This window comes from Conger conger, chromosome 10 (assembly GCF_963514075.1).
Source record: "Conger conger chromosome 10, fConCon1.1, whole genome shotgun sequence".
In the NCBI taxonomy this organism is placed as follows: domain Eukaryota; kingdom Metazoa; phylum Chordata; class Actinopteri; order Anguilliformes; family Congridae; genus Conger; species Conger conger.
Genome location: NC_083769.1, coordinates 20173035 through 20193626, shown reverse-complemented (window position 1 = coordinate 20193626; position 20592 = coordinate 20173035). Strand labels below are relative to the sequence as shown.

Below are 20592 nucleotides of genomic sequence, written 5' to 3'. Positions count from 1 at the left end.
AAACATATTATATATTAATAAAATGGTGAAATGTAGTTACCTACATTTAGCACAATACATCTTCATTCCAAATGCAGACATGTCAGCATACTTGGAGTTGCTCATTTTATGACAACCATGCAACACATCACACTTGATACTAAGTTAACCATGTCCAAAGGTGTTAATGTTTGCCTGCTCAAAGTCACCCACAGATTTCTCAAAATTAAAAAATCCAGCACAAAACTGAATTCTATTATTCATCTGTTCACAAGAGCACGTTTTCTTTCAAGAATAGGCTACTTTATTGGCTTAGCTATGGGGACTCCTCAGCTTTGTGAACAATGCCATGTTTCCAGATCTAATATTATTATAACTGCTGAAACTAATATTGTTGTAAAATAGGGATGCCGATTGATTCTTTTCAACTGCTTAATTGAATGTTTGGAGGCAGAACCTCGGTTGTAACCAGTAGCACAATATCATAGTAGTAGTAGTAGTAGTTGTAGTAAGATATTTGTTTGTAACAGCATGCCTGCTAGCTTCGCTTTCAGCTATGGCAGAAAAGAAAGTGCAGTTAGTAATGTGACTTGGCACTCAGTTTTCCAGCATATTCCCAGAACTCTGAAATAACTGATATTTGAACAGGACAGTAGATGGCTGGAATGAGCTCACATAAAGCTCTACTTTCATGAAAGACTGTGATCACCAATGTTCAACTCTGCAGCAAGAAAAGATAAGATTGGAATTCTAAACAACAAAATGGCAGGAAAAAACATGCATTTTCCCCCAGAGAAGCTAAGAGGACATGTCCTCTGCAATGGCAAGTGACTAATGACGAAACAAAGACAAATGTGTTCCCAACCAAAGGTGATGGGTGTCACCGAGAGATTGTTTGCTGCCTCAGACCAATGGGCTGTTGCCCCAGTTCTAAGACCAGGCCAAACAGTTCTTGGGAAAATCAGCTAAGTAGATATGGCGACAAAAAGACACACACCCTGCATGGTGACAGACAGACACGCACCCTGCATGGTGTCAGACAGACACGCACCCAAACCGTTAATTCTTTATTAGAGACCACAGTTAAATATACAACAAAGGTCTCCATATTATTTCATGTGAGGTATGTCTCAGACATTGCAACCATACATTGTCACTCTCAATAGTCATAGTCTTCACACTGTTAAAATGTTTAATCAGACATCTTGCGCATTACCTCAAAAGTGTTAGTCAGGTAAATTATAATTTGCAGGCCTCACAACTAGACACATAAGCGCACACACACACACACACACACACACACACACACACACACAGACACAAATTCAACAGACAGAAACAAGTGAGGACAGCAATCAAAGAGTGGCTTTACTGACCTGCAGTTCAACTTTCTCCTAAATTAAACCGTGAAGCGTGCAGCGAGGCAAAAAACAGAAAGGAGAGAAGATGGGGGAGGGGGGGCAGGAGAGGGATAGTTTAGGAAAAACATCAAGCAAGCGTTAGAGCACAAGAACAGGCATTTAAAGATAACAGGAAATGGAGAAATGCCCCTCCTCACCCACATATGCAATTCCCACAGCAGTGTTGCCAACTTTTGTGAACAATATTTTGATACAGAAGTTGTGTAGAATACAATTTCCTTCTCAAATGTTTTCTCTTCTCCAATTTATGTGAGGGATTTGTGTGTTTTTCCTGGGCGAGTTCCTAGATGCAAAAAAATACATGGACCAGAGATCAAGTGGCAGTACTATGAAAGCTGGCAACACTGTTATTTAAAGCAAGAAACCCAGTTGTAGCCCATCTATAATAAGCACTGCATCAGAAACACTATTTTCCAGTCACTATATAAATGCACAAGGGGGGTGGAGGGGGGGGGGGGTGAATAATGTGATAAACATCACCTCTAATCAATTATATTACATGTAATCCCGTCAATTAGATTTGCTTCTAGACCAGGGGGTAGGCTACCGTGAACATTAAAAAGAAAAAAGGCTAAGACCCATTGCGAGTCTACTCCACCTCTAAAACCTGATTATGTACCACGTGTTTGTGTTTGCATACGAGCCAATGCTGTATTATTTCTCTTCCATCTCTGTGTTGTGGAAATCAATTTTTTTCTAAAAATAAATGCAGTCAGGCTATTCGGCTACAAGTCATTTCCAAGCTCAAATAGCCTCACCTCCACCCCCACAGTTCTGCCTTTGTATCTGAAAAAGCAAACCAAAAACAATGACAAAGACCCATCAGTCATACACAAACTAACGCTTTTAGGGGTGGGATGGGAGGGGGGTTGTGTTTCCATGGTTACTGCCTTCTAGAGCGCGGCGGAGGCACAGTGAGTGGGCTGAGCTGCCAGTCAACCCGAAGCAGAGGGGCGGAGGGATTCGCATAGGTTGTCCATGTCTGCCGGTGTGGGCGTGGTTCTTTTGTGTGTGTTTTGCACGTGCTTACGTGTTGTTGACGATCTGCAGACGCTCGCCCTTCTTGAAAGACAGATCGGAAGCAGTGCGGGACTCGTAGTCATAGAGCGCCACGAAGGTTGTGACGCCTCCTGTGGGACAGGAAACGGGGCGGTCAGGAGTGCAGGACGGTCAGAATGGTCAGGAGTGCAGGACGGTCAGAATGGTCAGGAGTGCAGGACGGTCATGGTCACAGGGATACACATTCACAAATACACATTCATGAATTTGAGCCATTGCATCGGCAGTTGTATCTGGATAAGGGGTTACTATTTAATGCACATGAAATACATGACTCAGAAGTGCTGCCCTCTGGCAATAGGAAAAATAAACCTTTTGATGCGTTTGATACACAAAGGACCTCTTCTGTTCATGAACACCCTCCTTCAGTCTAATGTCACTAACCCAGTGAAACACATCAGACAATGCAAGTGACATCACATCATTGGACACTGTTTTTTTTGTTCCAGGAGCCAGATGAACCTTTGACTGCAACTCAAGTGCTTAGAACTACAGGGAACACCTTGCAGATAAGTAGTTTTGAGTGTCAAGATTATAAAAAAACTATCTGTTGTATGTCAGATTATGATGTTGGCACTCATACTATGAGACGCTTGATGATTGTATACACCGAGCTTTAAACTCCTCTCATCACGAGAAACGGTGTGGAATCCTCACCTGCCAGGGGTCCCCCTCGGTGCGGAGAGGTGATTCCGCCCATGGGGTCCACCCCTCCGAACAGGGCCAGCTCGGCGTTGTTGGTGGCGGGATGGGCGGCGTGACGGCTGTGCTCCATGGCGGGGCTGTGATTGGGCGTGGTGGTGTGCTGGGCGGGGGCCAGGTGGTGGCTGCTGACCCCACTGATCCCACCGTCCACGCTTCTGGACCGCTGGCCCAGGTCCTTGGGTTTGCTCTTGGTTCCCCCCATCACTGCACCTGTCAGACAAGAGCCGCCACTGTGAGTGAACCCCAAACTGGGCAGAAATACAACTTTCGAGGACCAGAACTGTGCAAAAAAAAAACAAAAAACACTAAAACAGTTGTAGCAAAGAACACAAAATACATTTCAGTGTCAGGGTGTCCAATGTTATTTGAGGAGCCAGTGTGCATACAGGAGTTTGTCCAAGCCCAGAACTAACTGTGGACTGTGGAGTGCTGGACGAGAACAAAAGCCCACATAGACCCTTCTTGGATGAGACCAGACATCCCTGCACTGAAATATATTTAGTTGCAAAATACAGGTACCTCCCAAATTAATGCAGCTGTCTGTGAACTACAATGTAGTCAATCGGTAGCAGGTAATACAGAGGTATAAGTCATTCCAAAAAGAGCCAAGCAACCGGTATTATACTATAAACGCATACATTTGACATACTGCCCATTCCTTTTGAGGAAAACCTACTGTACATAGCTCTGGACAAGAAGCTATCTCAGTTACTCAAACATTTTTGCAGCTCCGGTAAACATGGTTCTGAGAATTCCCAACTTGCAAATCTGTGATCTGCATCAGTTCATAAACTAGAGGACAAAAGGCTACACTCGCATGTAAATGTATTCAGCTTACACTCATCTCCCAAGTGACTTTGAACCTATACAGTCAGCCTTATTCTGCAGGCAGTCCTCTGCGTCATAAAAAACCAGGCTGCAGCATATGTAGCAAACATCAGGGGTATAGCAGCATTGTCCCCATGCTGTATGTGCAGAACGGCTCAGCCAGCACAAACAGTGGGCTACGGAGCAGGTGACGTCCCTGGCGACCTGCGGCAGTTTAGACCTGCTCATTATGCTGGTTACCAGGGTGACAGACAGGTGAGGACGTGGGCAGCAGACATCGTTGGAGAAGTGGCGGCCCCAGCCTCCTGGCTGAACTCTGTGTCCCGCTTCAGCAAAGCACAACCGCCAGGCAGCTGATGCTACGTAGTAATATAGCTGAAAACTGCATTTTTTTTTTACAGGGTTGGCATTCCAGTTGGCTGTTGCCTGATTAGGCATCTCCACAAAGCAGAAGTGGAAAGGGGTTAGCATTGGTAAGCACAGTTTTTCTCCTGTTTAAGCAGAGGTCTTTGTGCACATTGCAAAGCCAGACTTCTTCCTCAAATATGCTTTCATACCAGAAGGAAGAAGGAGACCCATTTAGCAGTCAATCCCAGCAACATGGGTAGGGTTTGTCTACTACTGAAGTACTCAAGTAATTCAAGCCATTTGCTTTGGGATGGGACTTTTGTTGCACAAGTATGAATCCCTACCAAATTGTGAGGAAAATGCTTTACAATGGCTGTCTGTAGACACGGAAGTTAGAATATACGCTCTGCTTGCCAGGCATTGAGAATGAGGTGAAATTATTCTAGATGACGAAATCAATAAAATTTGCTCTAAATAATGCCAATAAGTATCCCCCATGTAGATGATGCCCATTGGTGACTACTCCACACCCCACACCCCCCACCCCCAAGGAAAACCTCCTATGTACCCGACCATTAACTTCCATTGGCAGCAATCCTCTGAAACATCACTCCGATATTGAAAGGTGGCATACAATTTGGGGGGAAATCCACCTTTGCCATCCCTACAGGTGAAATGGCCAATATGCGAAAACAAAAGCACCCTTCTGTACGAGGATGAGTGTTAGTGGAGAGCATGTCAACAGAAAATCATCACCATGAACACAAACAATGAGGGCTTTCTCTCTTCACGCCAACCACTTAATCCAGGAAATCAAGCCATTACTGTAAATGCACGGTGTAATATTATCCATTCGTCTCAAACACTAGCACATCAGCCATGCCTGCCGCCCAGATATGATTTAACCGAAGTAGGCAGAAACCGAAGTGCAATGCATGTTATAAGCATAAGCGACAACTGATCGGCATAGTACTCAATTATAGAATAACGGATAGGAGTAAGTGATGAAAAACTATTCCAAAGAAGTATGAAAAAGGCTATTTAAAGCCATTAATCCCTGAAAATGTGGTTGAAACTAACTCTGATGAATCTAGAGTAGGCTTCTAGTATTTCTGACAATTGCCTTTCCTGTGAATATACATAATTTTCATCAAGGTTAGAGACTTTTCATCTTACAAAAGTGTGCACTGACCAATACATACAAATATCTACCATGTGTTTTACTTTTGCATTACTAGCATTCAGTAGACACTTTTATCCTGAGTGACTTACAGTGCAGACGCAATGTGGAAAAATCGACGATGAAGTACTCCCTAGACGGGTAATGTATAGTCCCAGGAGATACAGTGTTAAAATGCACTTTACACTCATGCCATTATGGTTGTTGGTAGAACCAGTCAAAGCTTCCAGACAGACTTTAACCCAGCACAATGCCAGGAGCATGCTCAGTTAACTCCAGCCTTACTATGGTTACAGTGGTACTCAAGTATCTTGTTTGGCAGGTCCAGGTTTTGCAAAGGGAAAAAAAACAGCACATATGCTTGGAGATGAACTAGCATGTCTCCGACATTTGGGCAGAACCTTTCTCAAAGGGAGTTTTGGGAGCAGCACAAGCATTAAAGGCCCATAACACCTGGTATTTTACTTCTGATCTGCTGCGACTGAAAACACAGCAGACCCACAATTAGTCCTAATACACTCACTTCAAATGGATAATTACTCAACCTACCTCCAAACCTTATTGTTGAGGGTTCTTAACACTGAAATTTCTGGCTGTAAGAGGAAATGTTCCCAGTTTTGCTGCTCATGAATATTCACGAAGGGGTGTCACCAGGAACAATACATTGACAATGGATGCTCTTGTCCTCAAGTACCCCTGCTCATGAATATGCATAAACCGCTTCATATCGGAATCTCCTTTTACCAGCCGGTTCCTTGTGTAGTTAGTAGAGATGCTGTGAGAAACACACGATAGTCTGGATAGTCTACAGAATCACAGCGGGTGTGATTCAGATTCTTCTGACTGGCAGTTCTGCCGCTGCTATAGCTGAAGCTAAAACATTGCAATGTTATGCCTTGTTTTGAATATTCATGACCCAGGGCAGAACAGGTCTTGCTAAGATACTGGCAGCAGATGTCCTTGGGTACAACTCTTCAGGAATATTCATAAACTGTAATATACCACCTGCTAACATAACTCCTATTGCCAAATAGGACATTCTAGTGTAAGGAAGTGAAAAGGACTGAAGGAACACAAACACTGGCCATCTGGTTACTGTTGACCATCATGGTGAGAACGTTGTGGAGCTCGGAAAGGTCACACTGCACGATGGGAAAGCAGGCAAAAAGCACAAAACAAAAACATCCAAAACTGAAAATACTTGCAACGATTCCGGTAGACATGTACTGCAGTTGCAGAGGAGGCTTCAGGAAGGTTTGATTCATTACTGCAACCCTCCCATAAAACTGTCAGCGCGGTTTTCCTCCAGTGACACACGGTCAAGAGGCATCTGTCAAGGCACAGTCATTCAGTCCACAGATGGACATGCAAGTGCCTCCCCCAAGTGAAAAATCCACTCAGAGAGTGAAAAACTACAGTCCTGAGGAATGCTTAGTAGTGCTTAGGGGTGACCTTTTAACTTGCCTGTTGGCTCCCTACTGAAGGATTGTTTCTATCAGTGCTGGAACCAGGACCATTCCTGTCCAGCCAATGAGTCGAATAGGTACCTTTGCCTTCAGCTTTGCTGCCGGTCTCTTGGAAGTTGCGTTGCAACGCGGGGTCGGGAGGGTGAATCCATTGCCAGGGACCAGCTGGCGGATTCCAAATCCACTCCACTCCAGTCATGACTCACGAGCGAGGGCCCCATTTGTCAGTCAAATTTGAGCAACCCTAGACAGCATTGTTCAATAAGAAACCCAAGACATTCCTGCAGGATGACGTGGGCGCCATTAAAGCTAGACCCACCAGATAACCCTTCGCCCCTGATCAGTCACGAGCAAAACCCCCCAGTGTGCTTGATTTTCCCCTGCAGGGGATGGGTCTGCCAGGCAGCAGGGGGGAGGAGCAGATGGGTCAGTGGGGCTGCTGCTCAGTCCTGGGGCCCTGAGGGTATTTGTGTTGCAGCAGCTGGATGCCAGTCACGTGGGCTCTGTGGTTCTATGGCATTAGCACGGGCAGGACGGAGGCAGCAACACACAACTGGCTCCAGACGGGGCTCACCAGACCACTCGCACAGCCTCGGAGACAGCCCGCCTCTTCTCCCATTTCAGCCGCACTTCCATTTGTGCAGCACAGACAAATTGGATCACAAATCTCTGACTCCATTGATTGGAGTCGGTCGGGCCAACTCCATCTGATGGGGCGGGGTGATGTGAACTAATTAAATGACTGTGGGTATAAAGCATAAAGGCTGTTCAGGGGTAATTTGGGGCACCCGTCCCAAACAAGAGCCTTCCTTGTCGGCTCACAACAAGCCCTGTAATTGTACAGTGCGCGGTGCCAGCCAGCTGCCAAGCAGTTACGTGTCATTGGAGATGCTTCTCCCTCAGGAAGCATCAAAGTGGGAAGTGCCCCAAAGGAGACTGAGACAATAAGGCAACAAAGAGACTAAGAGTGCATCCCAATATTACAAAAAAATGTATCCTTCTTTCCTCCACTCATTTCCTTCTCCTATCTGGAAGTGTGGGGGGAGAAGATGAGAAGTGGAAAGGAGTACTGCTCTCCCTCCCCTTTCCCCCGTCTGTGCGGAGGAGAAGGTAGCGCTTTGCTGCAAGCAACTTGGCCTCAACGCACCGGTTGGGCATAACAAGTCTTCAACAAGCACTTGCTTACAGCGAGGCAAGAGGCTCCAGGGCAGATGAAGGGGGAGAGGCGGGTGGGGATTTTTCTTTAATTATGCATGAAGGCAGCCAGATGATTGAAAAGCCTACATCCCTGGGGTCCAGCTGAAAGAGAATCGATTTTTAATTTTGTTGTGTGTGCACGTGTTTCCCTCCCCTCTATCATTTTCTTTTTCTTTTTCAACTCTTGACCGTGTCTCCTTAAAGGATAATTTCAAAATGACACTCAGAAGTACAAAAAAACCCTCACAGACCATTTGACCTTGTAGATTATGACAAATTTCATGAGTGTGGGCTAATTTTGGAGTTAATACGAGCAACGCAACTGCAAAAAATGACATTCCTGCAGGGGGGAAAAAAAACCTTCCCAGTGATATCCCTTCTGTACATATCAGTACTGGTGTGTGGCCATTGTTTTTGCCACTGAACACTCATATGCCCTGGAGCAGTGTGTACAAGCCTACATACAATTTCTTATTGTTTCCTATGACTCAAATAAGTTCTCATCATTGTGTGCGATACAGGCAAGCAGAACACGCAGGAAAGACGGTATTTCAAATCATGCAAATCCATGGTCTGAGACAACACGTGCTAGACCCCACTCAATGTTTGTGTGATGCTGGAGAGGCCCTGGTCTCATCTCCTTCATGCGTCATCCATAAACCAGTCAGGTTGCACCTCTCCCCACCCCTCCTGAACCCAACATTTCCCTGAAGACTCCTGAATCACGGAGCTGTATCAGGCCCGGGCTCGTACAAGGCCACACCCTTTTGCGGTATCAGGTTTAAACTTCCGGTTGCCTCTGGCCAGAGTTACTGTGATGGCATGGTATAGTTGCAGGAGACAGCACCTTCAATTTACTCCATGAGGCAGGCAGCCAGCCCACAGCAGTGTGTGTGTGTGTGTCTGTGTTTTAATAGGTTGCTGCTCTTCTCCACAGCTGTAACTGATGTTTGGGGCGCGAAAACCAGAACAGCAAAAGCCCGGTATGCATGATCGGTATGCAAAGTGTCAGATAAAAAGGTGATAGATGAGGGACAGGAAAAAATGACATCTAATCAAATTATCCAAGAATAAATCAAGCAGAAACTTCCTGCCCCAGCCTGCTGATAGGCTGAAGTGTGGAGCTGAAGTGAAATCCCAGCCGGTGATTATGAGGCCCATGCGGTTAACGGCAGGACACTTCTGGTTTTCCTGATCTGCTGGATCTTGAATAAATAAGCGGACAGCAGGTGTCAGAGTGCAAGGATAGCAATCTTGTTTTGACTCAATTTGCACGTGCAGACATCAAACACCGAACATAGGACGGCATAGAGAGAGCTTCAGAGCGCATTCAGTGAGAGGAAGCAGGGAAAGGCACATGGGAAGGCGCTCCACAGTTTTGGAGTGCCTGAAACCGGAGCAGCTGAACGTGAGGAGATGGGGCGGAGGGGGAGGGAGGACATTCTCAGAGGTTTTTCGGTGATAGGTTTCGCGTCGTTGCGCAACTTGTACGCACTCCCCGCTGCGTTTCCATCACAGCCGACTTCAGAAATACCACCCCGGAGACAAGCTGGCTCAGCTGGAAAGATGAACCAAAGAGCTAGTTAGGCGGTACAGGGAGCTGGCGGCCACCGTTGGTGGCAAATTAAAGGATTATGTAATCTACAGTGAGTGAGGCCCTGACTCTCCTCTGCGTTTACGTTCCAACACACAGTGGCTGTACAACTCAACATCAAGCTTTGCATTTAAGGTGTAAGATTTCAATTATGTGATTAGAATATTCTTAACTGAACATTATAATGCCAATGCAACAATCACGACTGGTAATTGAAAGCAATTTGAAAACAGCTTTTCAAAGGGTTGATATCGGCCGAGTCTGCTGTAATAACATGCACATAGGAAATAACAAGACAACCCCTAACAGAAGCACATGAGAGGAAAGGCCAGAGTGCATTCTTTTGTTTTTCTAAATATTTTTCACATGTAATTACTTTCAGAAAATGCGAGGCTTTGCCGTGCGTTAATCGCCGACCTAATCCGAATGGTTGTTCTCCGGTCGGATTACGAATGTCAGGCACTTGTAATCTCATTCAGATGCACTGGAGATCACATTCCATCCGGAGCCCACGAGTGGCACACAACACTGCCGGTGGGCACTAAAAAGAAGGGATCGGCTGGGTGTGGACCATGGGAAGTGGCTCAAATGTCCCACTCGCTGAACTCCAAAAAAAAAAAAAGTAATTTTGTGCTCAGCTATAGATACACAATGAGTTGCACTTTCCTAATTATTATACATTATGAGTCATTAACATACAGTCATAGCAGTACTGAGACAATTATGAGGAAGAAAAATTGCTTGTGTTATTATAAGGCACTGAAAGAATGAAATCACGATGTAAATACTATCAATTATTATCCTCACGTTTAGTATATGTTGCAGAAAAGTGAATGGATAACTCCTAAATTCTTGACCCTCCTCTGACCTTGCTTTCACCACTGACACACATGCCTCCCATTCCAAAAGGCACAGCTCTGGGTTTCCCTATCCCGGCGGTCTACTAACCCCACTCCTCAACAGGTGCATAGGTCTTACCGAGCATTACAGAGGTCAGCCAAGTTCCAAAATGAGTCTCACTCTCCTCTCTATAACAGGGAGCACAAGCGGAAAGAAATTGCTCAACCAAATGTTAACACAAGCTTTGCCAATGCAGCCAGCATGCTACACCGCAGCACGAATGCTTTCCACTGAACAATTCACATGCAGTGAATCACTTCCCTGTGACTGAGACAAATGGCATTGCCGCTAGCATGAAATGCTAGGCACATTCAGCTGTCAGCATCCTCAACCTTTTAAGGTATGCTGCTGGGCTGACAGGCCACACTCCCAATGAGTGGGAGGAATGTTGGACCCTTTGTGTTCAGTTTGTGATGCAAGCTGACCTAATTCACTCACACAAATGCCACAGAGGGAAGGTTAAGTTACTGCTAGATCCTCAGATGACCAAACAGACCTTGAGCAGGGCTCAACAGTGAGGAGCGCCCACTGGCCCATGACCACAGAGTTTGGTTTTGGCCAGTTGATTGATCTGTCACTTGCCCAATAAGTGAGTCTTCTGGGTCGAAGAGAATTATGTTTACACCATCCTGGAAACTATGTGGAACTACAACTTGATAATTTCTATATCAATGCTTGCTTATCAGTGAAAAATGTTACAGTTTATCATTCAGTAATATTTGTACCGTTCCTTTCTTATAACTTCACGGAAACGTGCTAATATTCCAACTTTACGATCAACTGATTTTTGTATCAACACTTGCTAAGCTATGCCTTGTAGCTTGATCATTCATTGATATTTGCAACAGAATAACATCTCAATCAGTTTTTACATATACAACATAGCAAGTGACTCTGGGCCGGATCTGTGCAAATTCTGGCTCAAAGCCAGTTGGAATTGCTACGGATCCAGTCACTTGCTATATTGTAAAACAGCTATTTACTGCAGTAACATTAAAATGATAATGATAACCATCAAAGCAACTCAACTACCTTTATTTATTGCTAGCAAGCTAATAAAACCAAAAGAACAAGCTACATACAGATTAGCTGACTGGTTTATTACTACAATAATTGTTTTATCCTCAATTAAACTACAATTTACTGACAAAAATCAATACCCCCAGGCAAAAGAGGTCCATTCAACCAGGCAACCTTGATTTCCGATATTTTGCATCTGCTCAGAAAGATTAAGGACTGGCTAGCGTTCATATTTAATAAAAGGACTACATATTTTGTTACCAGGGCCGTACTGTAGATTGCTTTTTTGACACTTTTTAATCAAAATAGTCTACATAATGCCTTTAATAATGGTTACATGTATTTTTGAAGCTGGGCCAGTGGAAATGTATCATGAAAGCGCATCCAAACAAGGCAGAAACTGACACAGGAATAATGAATCCCCCTCAACTTTCCACAATGCTGAAGAGAGATATCTCCAGACCGACAGTGGCCACATCACAGGCCCGCAGTCACAGCCCCAGCCTCACAGCCTATGGTCTACCAGAGAGGCTCGGGAGGTAGGCCGTTACAGTAAATATTTACTGCCGAATGGGCCGAGTGTTGCCATGGCAGTGATCCCTCGAATTCCATTGGGTGTCTGAGCACGCTCCTGTAAGGGGAGGGAGCGGGCCTGCTCAGCATGTGCAGAAGAAGAAAAGAGCGCTCACCAATGAAAAAAAGAGCAAAGTACCCTTTCTCCAGTCAGGCCCATCAATCTGGCTACAGCTTTGTCATTCAGAGGAGGGTGTCTGCTAACAATCTGGAAAAGCCACTCTCAGATGGAGCCATTGTGCAGTTCAAAGGGTCACATGTGGTTGGAGGGGAAAGCAATCCCAATTAGATTCCTTCCACTTACAGCGTAATGATATATCACCCGAATGGCACATAATGGCTGAAGCCCAAAGCAGGCTTTAATCCAGGTTCTCTCTGCCCTTCTGCCCTTCAAAGGGGATGATTCCTCATAGGGGTTGTGGCCACGACCTTATTCCCATTTAATGGCTTCAGAGGCTAAAAGTCGAGTACTCGGGAGTCGCTGCCCCGATAACGTTTGCGGGCATTCCAGTGAGGAAACCGCAATCCGGGGCAGTCTTGCGGGCCGCGACCCGACAGACACAGAGGATTCAGCCGAATTGCATGACACATAAAGAATTACACTGTTACTTTATCTTTCTTACGCTAAACGACACTGCATGCACAAACCTACATATGTTTCCAGCTGGTCTGGTTTACATAATTTCCATCTTGCATTTCAATGGAAATTCCGGTCCTGTGGCTTTGTGTGACAAAGCTGCATTTTCTTCTTGACATAGGAGCAGGTTAAACAACATGCTTGCATGTTGAGGAGGAAAATGGAGATAAACCCCCTCAAGACTTTTTCTGAATTCCAACCAAGAGCGCCCTTCTGGCCTTTCATGCAGGATTATTTATGGTTCTCAGTGGGCTGAATAAGAATAATTTCCTTCTGGGTCTGTGACACTGGCGAGTATAGAATGAACCATTTTGGATCCAGCCTGGGTGTTGGCCCACTCTCCCGTAATGGTGTTGAAATTAAACCGCAGGGATGAAGCCAAATCTCTTTTGCTCTGACAATTCTGAGACCAGTTGGGATGGAGGGTTTCAACATTTGCAGACCTGGGCAGGCAGCAAATCCCTGGGGGATTAATTAATGCGATTCGTCACTCAATCGGAGGGAGGGTTTCTGACAGGAGGGTTTCAGAGAAAGAGATTATTCAAATCCAATGGCCGACTGAAATAGAGCTCCGATATTAATAATGCCTTGTGATCACATGAGTGCAGGCTCACAAATGGAGGAGGGGTGACTTCACAGACCTCCACCACCACGTGCCTTGTCTGAGGGCAAAGCAGCGGCAGACGTACAGTACTGTGCAGAAGTCTTAGGCGCCCTAGACTTCATTATCTCTCTCTCTCTCTCTATATATATATATATATATATATATATATATATATATATATATATATATATATAGATATGCGTTTGTTTTTTTGTGTGTGTTAGTATAAAATAACACATTTAAGATTTCCAAATATTCATTTTCCAAAATATTTAATTTTAGACATTTTTGTATTTAATTTACATTTAAGTTACATATTAACTGTAATTTACTACCTTTTACATAAAAACATGATCAAGGCTGTCTGAGATCAGAAGCAGGGAGCCAACCAAAATCTGCAGAAGAACTGTGGCAAGTTCTCCAACATGCTTGGAACAACCTGACTGCTGTTTGTCTTAGTCAACACTGTCCTGCAGTTCTATATCTCAGAGAAGTAATGCAGTTTTAACACCGAAGGGTGGTCACAAAAAATATAGATTTTATTCAGTTTTTAACTATTCTGCCAAATTACTCAAATGTAATGTAAAATGTATAGTACGTTTACGTAGGACCTTTCACTGAATTATTTTTGAAAGAATCTTATCTGTACATAATGTTATGCACAGTACTGTACATTCACATCTGACTAAGAAAACTTGTGAGTGCGAAGTTCATAACTGCGAAGTTCATAACCCTTGCAACCATGTCTCACAGGAAACGCATGTTCCAGCTCCAGCTAGTAGTTCTCGCACAGACTCAATAAAGCTACGGGATTCAAGTACTGAAAAACAGAACAGAGACGATCTGATGTACACTGATCAAACACTCTCTTATTTGAAAAAGAGAAATGGGCAGACTTCATGAAAAGGCTTTTTGTTCAATCTTTTCCTGGTGACTGATGAATAAATTACCATTATGCTCTCATAAATGGGTCTGTTCTTTGCTCTAGTTCGCAGTTCACTTACAGATAAGGAGAGACAAGACCATTGTGTAGGTTCACTCATTTTAAATATTGTCAGCTCAGGATTAGCTTCGATCCAGAGACACAATCCCCTTTGTTTTAGGTTGAGGTTATAGAACAGAAAGAAGAGGGAGCGATTGGACACCACAGAAAAGAACAAGAAGCAGAGTACCATCGCCTGAAATGAAACTGGAACTGAAAATATTTGCAGGAGGGGCAAAGCAATGAAGTGGCTAAGAGTGAATCAGAGCCGGAGGAATTTGCATTTAATAACACCTTGCAGTTGAACCCATACTCCAGGGCTGTATAACCCATACTCCAGGGCTGCTTAACCCATACTCCAGGGCTGCTTAACCCATACTCCAGGGCTGCTTAACCCATACTCCAGGGCTGTATAACCCATACTCCAGGGCTGCTTAACCCATACTCCAGGGCTGCTTAACCCATACTCCAGGGCTGCTTAACCCACACTCCAGGGCTGTATAACCCATACTCCAGGGCTGTATAACTCATACACCAGGGCTGTTTAACCCATACCATACTGCAGGGCTGTTTAACCGATACTTCAGGGCTGTTTAACCCATACCATACTCCGGGCTGTTTAACCCATACTCCAGGGCGGTTTAACCCACACTCCAGGGCTGTTTAACCCATACTCCAGGGCTGTTTAACCCACACTCCAGGGCTGTTTAACCCACACTCCAGGGCTGTTTAACCCACACTCCAGGGCTGTTTAACCCACACTCCAGGGCTGTTTAACCCACACTCCAGGGATGTATAATAAGTCTTTGTCATGACACAGACCATAAGTCAGTCAAAGAAAAACTGGTTTTGGAGCTATTTGTAGCAAGGGAGCTGCAAAAGGCCTTCCATTCCAACTGAAATGAATCACATCTTGACAGTTTTTAATCAAAATGTGTCCTAAGCTCTACACTACGAAGGAAATACTGTTCAGGCTACTGGTCCTACAATGGCTGCAGAAAAACAGCTGAAGCAATCGAGGGTCAAACTAATTCCCATCTTTTGCTTTCTTGTTTTGTTTTTTTTTCCTTGCCTGTAAACAATCATTCCGTAGCAACCGTTCCTTCCCCATACCCAAATATGGTCATGGTGTGCTTGGGTTCTGAGGTCATGTGACATGCTCTGCTGAGAGAGGGAGAGAAAGAGAAAGAGAGAAGTCTAATCCTCAAGGGTTTAGCCCTTACCCACTCTCCATTTTAGCCATCCACTACAGTAGGTTTTCAGAAAGCGAAAGAGAGAAGAGTAAAAGAAAATCCTGTTGCAGCCAAAGCCAGAACACGGCAAACACAAAGACGAAAGGCAGATCTGGCCCCCAGCCTCAACACTGGCCTACCCCAACTTATGGGAATGTGCGCGTGTCCCTTTGTGTTCAAGGGTTGCCTAAACCTCTGGACACGTCAGAAGGGATAGGCAGCAAAACGCTGGAACCGACAACACTTCTATCAAAATGGAGTGCAGGGCAGCACGATTCAGACTGGCTGCTGATTAACCAAGCAGGCATTTCCCAGCCAGTCACCCCTAAATAATGTTTACACCGAGGCTGCAGCTTGTTTCACCAATCAGTGAACCATCACATCCTATTAATGCCTATTACCTGAGCGCATCGCGTGTGACATGACAGATGGCAATCCATAAACTGCCAGACAGCAGCAGATTGTTCATTTTAAGACAATCTCACCAGGGTATAAATGTTGTACATCAATTGGAGCTCCAAAAAACATTGTAGATTCTTTCTGCGGTTATTTAAAAAAATAAACATACATAAACCTATATTGGATACTTCAGAAATGTCCGTCATTATGTTCACATTTTCATTTCAGCGTTTGTATGGGTTTTATTAGAATCTGTATATTGGTTGGAAACATGCCTGCGTGTCTTGTCCTCTTTCTATGCAGTGACTTAAAGACGTGACAAGCGGAGTCTCTCTGTGGAGACACGGCATGGGCTCCAAGTGAGAAAACCTGCTCACTTCATTTTAACAAATTTCACCTGGATTACACAAGAGCGGAAAACCACCTGTGAATAAAAGGGACCCTGTCAATGTGAAATGTGCAAATTGGTCTCATGGGCTTATGGCCACAGCACTGTTCTCACAGCCAAGCGCAGCCATGGGGACAGAAGTCTTAAGACGTTGGGGGTAACAGAAGTTGGGGGTAACACGATGCAGGGAATGTCACACTTGAAAAACTCAACACTGCGACAGTTTAGCTCCTGATCAGAAGTTTGGAGGGGACTCAGCACAAAGCACCCACGAGATTCCTACTCTCTTTTACCCTCTAGTCCTCCTGCTGTGAATCATTCATAATCAACAGGGGCTAATAAAACTATCGACCTGTTATCAGAATCAGAATCAGAATTCACTTTATTCGCCATGTAGTATTTACATACAAGGAATTTGCTGTGGTATGTGGGTGCATGCAGACAACATAAAGAATAATACAAAAAATAGAAACATAGATATAAAAATGAGGTGGAATGTAATGTAGAATATAAAAATAAAAATAAATATTTACAATACAACATGATGCTGAAGCGGGGTGTGAAGTATTATTAAAGTGCAAAATATAAAATATAAAGTCTATGGGGGCGGGATAAGAGTCTGTGACAATGGGGGGTCCGGGGCCTAGTTGACATTAATCACAGGGAGACAGTGCGTTGATGTAACGTGTCTGTAACGGTTCTGTCCCCCGGGCCTTGTTGATGAGGCCAGCTGCAGATGGGTAGAAACTGTTTCTGTGGCGAGAGGTTTTGGTCCTGATGGACCGGAGCCTCCTGCCAGAGGGAAGTGTTTCTAACCATCTGTGTCTGGGGTCAGAGGAGTTGGTTATAAATGGTAAGATACAGGAATTTAAAAACACCAACATGCGTCCACGCATAAACACACACGCACACACATACACTCATGCAAACACTCACACACAGACAGCCAATCAGTCACGTTCAGGAAACACAGGCACGGGCTAGGCTAAGTTTGGACAACAGGGAGCAATGAAGGGGGCAGGGCCAGAGAAACACGCCCACTCTGCTGGAATGCAGTGTGGATGGTAGAGGCAAGTCCTGACACGTCAGCCACACCCCAGACAAGCAGGTAAGAGGGGCTCCACACCCACGGAGGCACAGAGTAAACGCTCCCGCAGGCCATGAATTCCGACTCCAAACCGCCCCCATATTCCCCATACTCCGCGCGCTGCCTCATACAGAACGCACCGTTCGCTCTCTCACTGCTGGATTCCACAAACCTCAGCTCACATGGTCACGTGTGCATGGACTCTAAAGGTTGGAGAAGCGCATTCTTCGTTTGCTCGGTTAGTTTCATTGCAGTAGTGTTTAAGTGTGGTTACATTTGTTGAAAAATATGTAACGTGCGACCAAGTCAGTACCATGGAAATTTCACTGCCAGTAGGCCTCACTGTGTTCTGTCATGTACCGAAACGCGCTAAGTGTTCGAATGTCAATCAAAAGCAGGTTACCTAGCGATAGTGAGCAGGGATCCCCAGTTCAGGGCGTGACACATGCTGCATTTGATTAAAAACATGATTCTTGAGAAACATTACACTCATGAGGGAAGCCCTCCACAATAAACCTGCACTCCATGGAGGGAAACATAGAAAGAATGAGAACCCCCTACATTTGTGCTTATTACTCCTGTTATGTGCATTCAGAGATTATCACTTTCCTGGAGAGCCATACACATTTAACCGGATAATTACAATAGGAGAAGCCTTCAATGACTAAGACCTGCTGATAGTAGTCATTTAGAAAATTTTTGTAATTACAAACTGTACTATTAAGGCTGGTAAATGGCAGGTTGATTTAATCGTCAAAGCCAAATGAAACGCATAAACCAACCGGTTAAAAGTGTGATTATTTAAAATGTTTCTTTTGACTTGTACGGCATTTTTAACCAACATTTAGAAAGACGTCCACCTCTATGCAATCAGGGAGAACCAAAGTGTTTGCCCTTCTGTAGTTTTTACCTCTCTCTTTACTGGATGAAGAGCTGAGACGAACGCTTCAGTATGCCTTTGAAAGACACTAGCATACACGGAGTATATCACACTTCAATATTCAACTCCAACTTCAACTCCAAGCAACATGGTGAGAATTTCATCCATAACAGCACATAGCTCTGATGAATAGTCCCAAATGGCACTGCATTTATCTGTTCATGCCATTTCTGTTTATTCTCTGGCAACATTTTAATGACTTCGGCCTAAATATTGGGGGAAAGGGGGTGGTGAACCGCCATCTGTAAGTTGGGTGAGGCCACCACAACACCGCAATACTGATCTCCAGCCCTCTGGGCCAGGACAAGAGGAGAATGGCGTTACTCAGCCAGGCCGAGGGTTGAATTTAGAATCAACTGATACTCAGTGGTCAGCGGTCCCTTTGTCATTTTACAGAAGAGTAGCTGTTCCCACCCTTCTTCCCCTTTCTGCTTGGAGCAAACTTCCTCAGAGAGCAGAGAGAGAGAGAGAGAGAGAGAGAGAGAGAGAGAGAGAGAGAGAGAGAGAGAGAGAGAGAGAGAGAGAGAGAGAGAGAGAGAGAGAGAGAGAGAGAGAGAGAGAGAGAGAGAGAGAGAGAGAGAGAGAGAGAGAGAGAGAGAGAGAGAGAGAGAGAGAGAGAGAGAGAGAGAGAGAGAGAGAGAGATATATTGGTTTAAATGTTGGTTCTAAAATCAAGCCAGAAGCTTTCATTGTCACCAAAAACAGTTTTAATTAAAGGATATTTAATATATTTGCATATATATTTGTGGGTAAAAGCAATCCAATCTTCCTCGAAATGTGGAATAAAACTAAAGGGAGGATATGGACTTTAACCTTACATAATACCTCATGGCTTTTTTTTCCCTCAGATTTCCCACAAGATTTCCACAGCCGAGCGCAGAATTTCCATAGGGTCCCATGAGCACTTGAAACAGGAAGTACACGGGTTATGTGTGGTGAGCAATCTTTCCTCTCAAAGACATTTTTTTGTGAGAAGAGACATGGGGATTCACTCAACGGGGTATTAAGCATTCTTAGTTTAGATTCTCTTTTAACAAGCCGATCCAGTAGACAGACGGGTCGACATGTAACCAGGCAATTAAACAAAATGGTTCAGATCCTCTGTAGAGCTGACCTTGTCATGCACAGCAATAAATCATCACAGGCATTCGCCTCAGTCTTACCATAGCAGTGACATCCGCCAGGTTTTTGGCGCCCCAAAGCTCCCTACACTGCTTGAGTAGCCAGGAATTCACATCTCTGCGAGACTCACTCACTCATCGGAATGAGAGGAGACGAGCTCACAAGAGCTCAGAAAGAATGGCTCTCTACTTCCAAACTATGTTCAGTAATGCCTCCAAAATACATGCAGTGATGGTTGAAGGCCCAGATCATGTACAGGGATCAGACAAAATATAATATGCAGGGTGGTTTGAGTATCAATATATAAATATCAGAAGAGGGGGTGAGAGTGGAAGACTACACTGGTGAGACTATAAATCTGCTTCAAACAAAGTAAAAAAACTCAAAACATAAAAGTACTAAGCTGTGCTGCATGTGAGGGAAAAAAAAAATACTCAACTTAATTAGCAGACCAGTGTCAGTGTGACTCCTGCCTTAAGACTCAATAACCTTGGCTGCAAAGGCAGCTAGGGAGGTATTGTTCTTCCTGTACTGTGCGTCAGATAATAACCTTGCCGTCATGTACAGGACAAGAACCCAGCCAACAGCTTGCCTACCATTTCGAGCAAGTCAATTACAAGTTTTCCCAAGATGTGTATGTCAACTCCAGACCTTGTTTTCACTACCGCTACTCAAATGAATCAGCCCTCAGACTATTTCTCAGATCCTGTTGTGTCCACGGAGATACTGAGATTAAAAAGGGAACAGAGCTTCCACTGCTTTGAAGGCCAGTATTCAGTATTCTCTGACCAGAGCATGAAGGGAGGCTCAGGTAGAGCGGCGTTTTCCTTCTTCCGGAAAAGACAACACCCCTGCACACGCGCAAACACACGCTCACCCCTTGCACAACTGTACACAGCCAAGGGGATTAAAATAGATTAAAGTAAATTTC

The 20592-nt window shown here is 44.6% G+C and overlaps 1 protein-coding gene across 2 annotated transcripts in view; it reads right to left on the bottom strand.

Moving 5' to 3' along the window:
- LOC133138316 (proto-oncogene tyrosine-protein kinase Src) overlaps positions 1-20592 on the bottom strand; it is a 42870-nt gene that overhangs the window by 15013 nt on the left and 7265 nt on the right. Inside the window, exons 2-4 of one of the 2 annotated variants that reach the window (XM_061256948.1) lie at positions 3117-3374; positions 2431-2530; positions 1356-1373 (exon numbers count right to left, since the gene is read on the bottom strand). In XM_061256948.1, the coding sequence (XP_061112932.1) occupies positions 1356-1373; positions 2431-2530; positions 3117-3366 (368 nt within the window). In that variant the 5' untranslated portion in view covers positions 3367-3374. The remainder of the gene's footprint in view (positions 1-1355; positions 1374-2430; positions 2531-3116; positions 3375-20592) is intronic. The other variant, XM_061256949.1, reaches the window with a different exon arrangement.